Raw genomic sequence first — 9,306 nt, 5'->3', positions numbered from 1 at the left:
TACAAAACACCCCCTCTTTGGCCCAGAATCTGCCCAGGTAGAAGTGATCTGGTTGTGATCCTTCCAGCCCATGGCACACCTCCTGGGCTCCCAGCCTCTCTGACACACAGGAGCCAGGGCCGTGCCAGTTCTGGGAGGTGCTAGGGCAGGAGGGACCTTGCAGTGAAATCACTCGCCAGACTCCTTGGCTGGGGCTGCTGCGTGCCCTGGGGCTGCAGAGCTCTCCTCTGCCTGCTCACAGCAGACTGAGCCCTTGAGCTGTGCTCAGTCCACCTTGGAGGAGATCCCCCCTTAGGAGGGAAGTGCTGCAGCGCAGGCCGGCTGTGCCACTGCCGTGCCCACTGCCTGTCCCTGCCTGCAGTCCCAGCACAGCCCCACAGCAGCACTGGCACCAAGCTACAGGAGCAGCCGGGCCTGACCCCACCAGCAGGGCTCAGCACGAGAGGGGGGCAGTGGCAAGAGAGCAGCTCGGCATGCCCCAAGCGCTGGTGCTCCCTGCCCGTGCTGCTGGGATGGGACTCTTTTCCTCTGCAGCCCTGCACATGGCACTGCCCCTGCAGAGCCAGAGCAGCTCTCACAGGAAGGACGTCACACAAGGAAGGCAGTGCAGGCTCCTTTCTTTTATTTCAATTCACAGAGGGCCTGGCTCCTCATATACAGCATCTCTGAGCTATACTCGACAGGTACATACTGTAAAAGAAATGAGATGAATCATATCATTTTAATGGGCAACTTTAGATGTATTAAAACAAAGAAAGTTCTGCAACGAAAACACCCATAAATATACAAACACACACAAAAATAATCATATCTATAATATTAGTTGTTCTTGTAGTCATTGACATTATTAGTCATCTGCAGAGGTAGAATGGAAATTTATTGCTTCTGAAACACATCTAGTCACTAATTTCCACAACGCATGCTTGAGCTCCCGGTTCCTCATGCTGTAGATGAGGGGGTTCACTGCTGGAGGCACCACGGAGTACAGAACTGCCACCAGCGGGTCCAGGGATGGGGAAGAGATGGAGGGGGGCTTCAGGTAGGCAAACATGGCAGTGCTGACAAACAGGGAGAGCACAGCCAGGTGAGGGAGGCACGTGGAAAAGGCTTTGTGCCGGCGCTGCTCAGAGGGCATCCTCAGCACGGCCCTGAAGATCTGAATATAGGACAAAACAATGAAAACAAAACAGCCAGAAGCTAAAGAAACACTACACACAAGTGCCCCAAATTCCCTGAGGTAGGCATCTGAGCAGGAGAGCTTGAGGATGTGGGGGATTTCACAGAAGAACTGGTCCACAGCATTGCCTTGGCAGAGGGGCAGGGAAAATGTAGTGGCCGTGTGCAGGACAGCATGGAGAAAGCCACTGCCCCAGGCAGCTGCTGCCATCTGGGCACAAGCTCTGCTGCCCACGAGGCTCCCGTAGTGCAGGGGCTTGCAGATGGCAACGTAGCGGTCGTAGGCCATGATGGTGAGAAGGGAATACTCTGCTCCAATGAAGAAGACAAAAAAGAAGACCTGTGCAACACACCCTTGATAGGAGATGGCCCTGGTGTCCCAGAGGGCATTGGCCATGGCTTTGGGGAGAGTGGTGGAGATGCAGCCCAGGTCAAGGAGGGCGAGGTTGAGGAGGAAGAAGTACATGGGGGTGTGGAGGCGGTGGTCGCAGGCTACGGCGGTGAGGATGAGGCCGTTGCCCAGGAGGGCAGCCAGGTAGATGCCCAGGAAGAGCCCGAAGTGCAGGAGCTGCAGCTCCCACGTGTCTGCGAATGCCAGCAGGAGGAACTCGCTCACAGAGCTGCTGTTGGGCATTTCCTGCTTCTGGGCATGGGGTCCTGCCAAAGGAACAGAAATACAGTAATAATATATCAGAGTTATCTGAGAAAAACCATTTCAATTTCTTAATTAAGCCCCTCAAAGCACTTGCCCAGTTGCAGACAGACAGTTGGCAGAGCCCTTTCCCACATCGGATTCAGCTGCTCTGTGCTGGCATCTCTGACTGCAGGACAATTGCACTAAGGAGGTTGTCCTGAGAAGAGCTTGAACGCTGCTGAGGGCAGAGGAATCCAGGCTCCAAGTGCCCATCTCCAGACCCCTCACCCTGTCCCCGTACTCCCCTTCCCCCAAGCACCCCGAGGGCTCACTCCATGGGCAGGTGAAACCCCCATCCCCAGGCAGCCTGGGAACAAGAGCAGCAGCAGCACGGCCAGGTGGAGAAGCCAGGAGGAATGGCAGCGTGCTGCTGCCAGGGGAGGCAAGGCCAGGGAGGGACAGACGGACACTCAACACACCCTCCTGTGCTGCAGCTCTGCCTGCAGAGGAGGCAGCTCCTGCTGGGGACAGCGGGGGCTTGAGGGCAGAGGCTGTGCTGGTGGCAGAGGAGAGCAGGGGGTGTCCCAGGGAAGGCGCCTGCCCTGCAGGGGATGACAGGGCGGTGCCTGAGCCCTCCCTCGCACAGCATTTCTGGCAGCAACTCCCTCTCACCGCCTGCCCCTGTCCCTGCTGCCTGCCTGTGCTTCTGCTGGGAGCTCCTTCTATGTCCCCACATCTCCCCCCTGTCCATGCTCACAGACCCATCCCACAAGATGTGTGCTCAGATTCACTCAGATTCCCCTCCACTGCAGGAATCTGAAAGTACAGAATCCAAAAAAGCTTCTCCCTTCAGATAAACCAAGCCTCAGTATTCTTGAAACGCCCCCTTCTAAATGCCATTCTCTACAGCATCTTCTACTCCTCGCTGGAGAAACAGAGAGACCAACCCTGACAGCTGCTATCAGCCATCGGATGTTCCAGCTGTAGAAGACCCCTCTGGCAACCCCACCTGCATGGGTCTGCTGCCAGAGACTCACGGTGCCAAGAGCCTGCAGATCTGTCCTGCCACACGCTGCCCTCTGTTGCTGCGCTCCTCACTGCCTCCAAGCCCTCTCTCCTTCTCTCCTCTCCCCGTGCCACCTGCGGTCAGAGCCCCCAGCCCTGCTGCGCTGTGCACAGGAGCTGCTCCTGGGCAGAGCTGTCTCTCTGCACCACGGCCCTCTTGCCACGAGCTCTCTCTGTCCCACGACCCCGGCCCAGCTCAGCACCACACGCCCAGCCCAAGGCATTGGAATCCCCCCTCGGGGGACTCTGCTGAGGAGCCCACGAACCTCAGGCACTGAGAGACAATTGAAGACATCTCTCAAGAAGTCCAAGTCAGAGGCAAGTTTCCTGCAGTGTCCCCCTGAGGGCCAGCACTGACACAGCCTCCCTTGGAGCTCGTTAGAGCAGAGCATTGGAGGCAGTGAGGACAAGGAGACAAAGGCAGTGTGAAGGTGACCCTGATGTCACTTTTCCAAACTGGATGTGTTTCACCAAGCACAAGGACCAGGCCTTGACCCCTGGCACCAAGGAAGGGAGATCCTTTCCCTTCACACACTGCTCAGGGCTCTTCGTGGGGCAGGAGGAGATGGGGATGTGCATGGCCAAGTGCAGGGAATGGTACGAGCCCTGCCTGGTTCATGGGTGGGGGTGAGGAGGCAATGAGGCCCTGGTGCTTTACCGATAAGCTGTCTCCTCCTAGGCCTCAGTGGCAGAGACAGCAGCCAGAGCCATGGACACAAAGACCTGGGTCCTGTTGGGACTTGCTGCCTTGTTACGGCCCTTGCTGCTCTCTACACCAGACTGTCCTAGGGACTCCCAGACCTGCACCTCTTTTCCTGCTGGCTCTAGACCCTTATCTGTGCGGTGTCACACCGGATCTGAGCTGAGTCTGATACCTCAGATCTTCTTGGTGACCATGCTCCTCGTAAGGCAGCTCTGTAGGAAGCTGGCCTGGTTCCTGGGGAGCAGCATCACTGCTCGTATGGCATCCCTCATGGTGCCCAGGCCGTCCTCCAACTGGGCACTGCTCACTCAGCAGGGTCCCAGTCTGCCCTGATGTGTGGGGTTCCTCTTCCTCTGGTGCAGGACTGGGCTCTTCTCCCTGTAACTGTCAAGAGGTTTCTGTAGGCCAAATCCTGCAGTTTCTCAAGTTTTGCCTGGACAAATGCTCCATTCTGTCAGGTGTTAATGTCTACAGGCAGATGGCTCACCCTGATTATGCTGTCTGTCACGAGGTAACAGCAGTAGGAGTTTGCAGGACAGTTTGGACAATAAAGGAGTAATTGGTTTAATGGAATTACAGCACAGAATCACAGAAGGGTACGGGATGGAAAGATGCGAGATTCCACTTCTTCTCTTCTTCCTTCTCATGCATGCTGTTATTTCATCTAGAGCTGTGGCCTATATACAAACACTGCACCATACCAGTTAATAGGAAGAAAATTGAGTCTATCCCAGCCCCAACGAGGACAATATCCACCCCATATTCCACACCATCTGCATCGTGCTCAGCTCCAGTACTTTCTAATTAATCACCACCACCTTTTCTCTTTTGATATACACACAGAGATATCATCTCAGCCCTTGGTCTGTGGGTGTCCTCGTGTTGGCTAGAATCAAGTTAATTTTCCTCCTAGTAGCTGGTATGATGCTGTGTTTTGCATTTAGCATGAGAAGAATGATTGTCACACACTGATGGCTTAGTTGTTGCCCAGCAGTGGAGGGCTGGGGGTGCCTGAGGAGCTGGGGGGGACAGAAGCAGGACAGCTGACCCCAAGTGGCCAAAGGGATGTTCCATACCGCAGCCGTCATGCTGAACAATCAATATGGGGTGGCTGGCTAGGGTAGGGGGTACCACTGCTGCGGGACAGGCAATCACCATCACGGTCATTGTCATCATTGTTCGTATTACTTGTCTTCCCTTTCTGTCCTATTAAACTGTCTTTATCTCAATCCATGATTATTATTATTTAGTTTTTCCCCCTCCTCATTCTCTCCTGCATCCGCTGGGGGTGTAGCAGGGTGTGTGTGTGAGGGAATGGCTGTGTGGTGCTGAGCTGCCTGCCGGGTTAAACCACGCTCTTTTTGGTGTCCAACATGGAGCACAAAGTTTGAGCCAATGACAGATATCACCACAGCATGTTAAAAGAAAGCCTTTATAAGCATGAGTTGATTTTAATGGTTGCTGATCACAAAGTTGATCTTTTATTTTTATTTTTTTTTAAATCTCAGGTCTGTTGTGCTCAATTTCAGAACTGTGCTGTATAGCACATGACTTCCTGTATGTCTCCCCTGTCATGCTGTTTATCTTTTATGATGGCTCCTTCAAGTTTATTCTTTTGTTGTATCGTGTAACACTGGCTTATGATATGATAAAATTCCTGGTCATGAAACTAATCTGGTACTTGTACTCAGCATTGCCATTACCTCCGTACCTTGGGAGCCATCTCTCAGAAACTATTAAGAATTACACTCTTGACCTTTTCTCCTCAGGAAACCAAGCCATGGGGGAGACAAGGGGAGGACACTTTTCCCCACTGGTTCACTCTCCCTTTCTCCTTCACCTCCCCTTTTCCTCCAGGCTACTTACACTAGCTCTTCAAAGCTTTGAATATCCTTGGGATGGTCAAACCAGCATGTTCCTATTGTTACATCTCCTGCATGTGTTTCAGCTTTTGTTTAATGTCAGACAACCACTTAAGCATGTCATCCAGATATCTGTCCAGAGGCAGGAGAGTGAGGAGTGGCAGGGAGTGTGGGAGGATCTGGGCACGCACCTAGAGCAGTGGGCACATCCAGTGCTTTGGAACTTCACCTCTGAGGAAGTGCAGAATGCTAAAAAATATGTGAAAACTGTGTGTCATCACCCTGGCAATTGTAAAGAGACACAAATCACTGCAGTGTGCTGGGCCTTGCCCCATGCTTAACAAGCCACAGTCAACACCTCCCCAATCCCTGTGACTTTTCCTGCAGGCTCACGCCAGCCCCTGTGGCAGGCCCAGAAGCTGCTCCAACTCCTCTGAAAGGCCTTGCAGCCAGAACAACTCCTGTGATGGGCCCTGCAGCCACTCCAGCCCCTGAAATGGGCCCCGTGGCTGGGCCAGAGAACCAGCCTGTGCCAGTATCGGTTGCCTCTTTATACAAGAGAAAAGAATGGGTGTGGAAGTCAGTTTTTTCTTTAGAAAGTGAAGAAACTCCTACCCAGACAAGAAAGGAGGAAGAAGAAGATAAGGCAGGTTTCTCCAAAGAAAGGCCACCAGGGAAGCAGGAGGACAAAGAAGAGATCATCTAAACATCAGAAACCAAGTGATCCTTTTCCCAGGGTAAGCTATGAGATAAGGGAAAAGATTTCAGCCATCATCTTTGTGAGCACATTGTCACCTGGCTGCTCCAGTGCTGGGAGAACAGGGCCAGTAGCCTGGAATTAGAGGGCAGGGAAGCCAAGCATACGGGTGCCCCCCCCTAAGGAAGGGGTGAATGACAAAGCCATTGCAAAAGGACACAAGAAACTTAATCCTGTCAAGCGTCAAGGAAAGGTATCCCTTGAAGGAAAATCTTGCATGTCAACCAGGAAAGTGGACCAACATGGAGAGGGGCATCCAGTACCTAAGGGAATTAACCATGCTGAATGCGATTTGTAGAAACCTAGAAAATGAACAGCTATCCAAAGTTCCAGATGAAGTCAAGTGCACACGACCCATGTGGCAGAAGTTTGTACAGAGCGCACCATCAGCATATGCCAGCTCATTGGCAGTAATGACCTGGAAAGACCAAGAGGAACCCACATGGATGAATCAGCTAGCCAACTAGCCAACTGTGGCATTACAACGAAAGTCTCTCTTCTTCCCTATGGGCCTGCATCTTGTCTTGAGAGAAACTTTCTCATGAGGTGCAAGAACTACAAGAGGATACATCTTCCTCACCACCTGCATGAACCAATAGCTCAGCTATCAGGTGTAAGCATCCCTCTGCTCAAGAAAGTTGATATAGTGGGTGCATACTACGTGCAACCCTGTGGTTTTAACTGTGTGACCATGGAAAGGCCATGAGAAAACGGGATGTAAAAATCTACCCTACCTCCACCCTAGAGGCATGGATACATGAAGCACAAGGAAAAACATTCACAGAAAGTGGTTCTTCTGAGAAAATTGCTGCTCCAGCTTCTAGCAGGCAGTCCTCCAAACAGAGTAATGAATACTATGAGCAGGACGAGAGGGATCCTGCCTCCATCCAGGGGGAGGAAGGGGACAATCGGGTGCATTGGACTCTGAGGAGTATTGGCCTGGCACATCAAACCCAAGAGTTAACTGTACTGGAGGCTGAAGTGAGACTAACTGGGAAGGAGTGGCAAAAGCAACCCATTGGGACTGGCCTGGAGGCTCTGTGCAACCTTGACATAGACTAAATCACGAGAGGGTACTTCAAAGATCCAAACGTTTACTGGATGGACTTTGGGCATGACTCCCCTGGAGAAGGAGGACATCAAACAGTTGTCTACCTTGCCCACTCTCTCACAGGACCCTTCTGCTGTGCAGGTGCTGATGGCCAATGAGCAGCAGGTGCCAATCGCTACCACAACAGCGCACCTGAGGCAGTACTGCACTCACAGAGACTCCCTGCTTCCCATGCATGAGCTGGTTCATTGACTGCAGAGCCAAGGAGTGATCAGCAACACTTGCTCACCCTTTAGGAGTCCCATATGGACAGTGCAAAATTCTAATGGTGAGTGGAAGAGAACGGTGGGCTTCTGTGCCTGAATGAAGTCACACCACCGCTGAGTGCTGCTGTGCTGGGCATGCTAGAACTTCATTCAGTACGAACTGGAGTTAAAGGCAGCCAAGCGCTCTGCCACAATTAATATTGTTAATGCATTTTTCTCCATCCCTTTGGCAGCAGTGTGAAGGTCACACTTTGCTTTCAGTTGGAGGGGTTTCCTGTCCACCTGGAATGGACTGCGCCAGGGGTAGAAACACAGCCCTACCATTTGCCATGGGCTGATCCAGACTGCCCTGGAAGAGGGGGAAGCTCCTGAACACCTCCAGTACATTGATGTCGTCATCACATGGGGCAACACAGCTCAAGAAGTATTTGAGAAAGGGAAGAAAATAGTCCTAATCCTTCTGAAAGCTTGTATTGCCCTAAACCAAAGTAAGGTCAAGGGACCTGCACAGGAGATCCTAATGCAGGCTGGTCAGGTTCATGGGGACCCCTGCTTGGGGAAAGGTTGGGCATCGGTCAGTGGTTGATGAGCAATTGCATTGTGCATCACTTGCTTTATACATATAATAATAATAAAAATAAAAATTATTATTATTTATTAGTAGTATTGTTAAAGTTATTACTATCTATTCAATTTCTGTCCATTTAAACTACCTTTATTTCAACCCATTATCTTTTGGGGGTGGGTGTCAACTAACATCTGTGTGGTGCTAAGGTGGCTGACGGGTTAAAGCACAATGTGTTTGACAACCACAGTCCAACAGCACAAATCACACTTGTAAAAATCAGTCTCTGACATCTACAAAGAGGAGCAGTCGGCGATGATGTCAGCCTGCTTCAGACACCACAGCCCAGCAGAGACCCTGCTGCCTTCGGGAGCTGTCAGCCCTGAGGCCTTGGGGACACCTCGAGGGAGCCCAATGGCACAGAGCAAGCGATGCCATGGTCGGGTGCTATGCTGCTGAGCTGGGCCGGGCTCCTGGGCCCAAGGGGAGCTCCTGGCAAGAGGGCCGTGGTACAGAGAGACAGCTCTGCCCAGGAGCAGCTCCTGTGCACAGCGCAGCAGGGCTGGGGGCTCTGACCGCAGGTGGCACGGGGAGAGGAGAGAAGGAGAGAGGGCTTGGAGGCAGTGAGGAGCCAACAACAGAGGGCAGCGTGTGGCAGGACAGATCTGCAGGCTCTTGGCACCGTGAGTCTCTGGCAGCAGACCCATGCAGGTGGGGTTGCCAGAGGGGTCTTCTACAGCTGGCACATCCGATGCCTGATAGCATCTGTCGGGATAGTTGTCTCTCTGTTTCTCCAGAAATGAGTAGAAGATGCTGTAGAGAATGGCATTTATGATTGCATTTTTCAAGAGAAAGACCAAGGCAGGGGATACCAGAAAGGCAAGACTTTTTCTGTTGGCTGTGCTTTCAGATTCCTGCAGTGGAGGGGAGGCAGGTGTCATGGTAATGAGTTGTGAGGATTTTGCAGGAGACTGAGACTCCTGGAACATGGCAGTGAGGGACCAATATGCCATCAATGAACTTCATAAAGTCCCTTCCCGCACATCAGCCCACAGACTGCACCAACATCATCATTGTGGTCCTCTCAGGCTTTATCCTTGCTGATCTTTAGGAGCTACAAAAGCCCTGATACCCCCTGCCTTTGGAAGGTGTCTGCAGGCTTGAGGTGAGCACAGATCATTTGCAGTGAGCAGGAGCTGCCTCCTCTGCAGGCAGAGCTGCAGCACA

General features: G+C 52.3%; 1 protein-coding gene across 1 annotated transcript; it reads right to left on the bottom strand.

Annotated features, from left to right (window-relative positions):
- Positions 1-847: 847 nt before the first annotated feature.
- On the bottom strand, positions 848-2,115 carry LOC310890545 (olfactory receptor 14C36-like; the record flags this gene model as incomplete). The annotated part of the gene is made up of 1 exon (XM_083852872.1): positions 848-2,115. Exon 1 carries the CDS (start codon positions 1,808-1,810, stop codon positions 848-850), a length of 963 nt encoding a protein of 320 aa, XP_083708998.1. The 5' UTR covers positions 1,811-2,115.
- Between the last annotated feature and the right edge of the window lie 7,191 nt (positions 2,116-9,306).

This window comes from Anser anser (assembly GCF_964211835.1).
Source record: "Anser anser genome assembly, contig: HAP1_SCAFFOLD_32, whole genome shotgun sequence".
NCBI lineage: Eukaryota > Metazoa > Chordata > Aves > Anseriformes > Anatidae > Anser > Anser anser.
The sequence above is the reverse complement of the archived record's forward strand: the minus strand, read 5'-3'. Positions and strand labels throughout refer to the sequence as shown.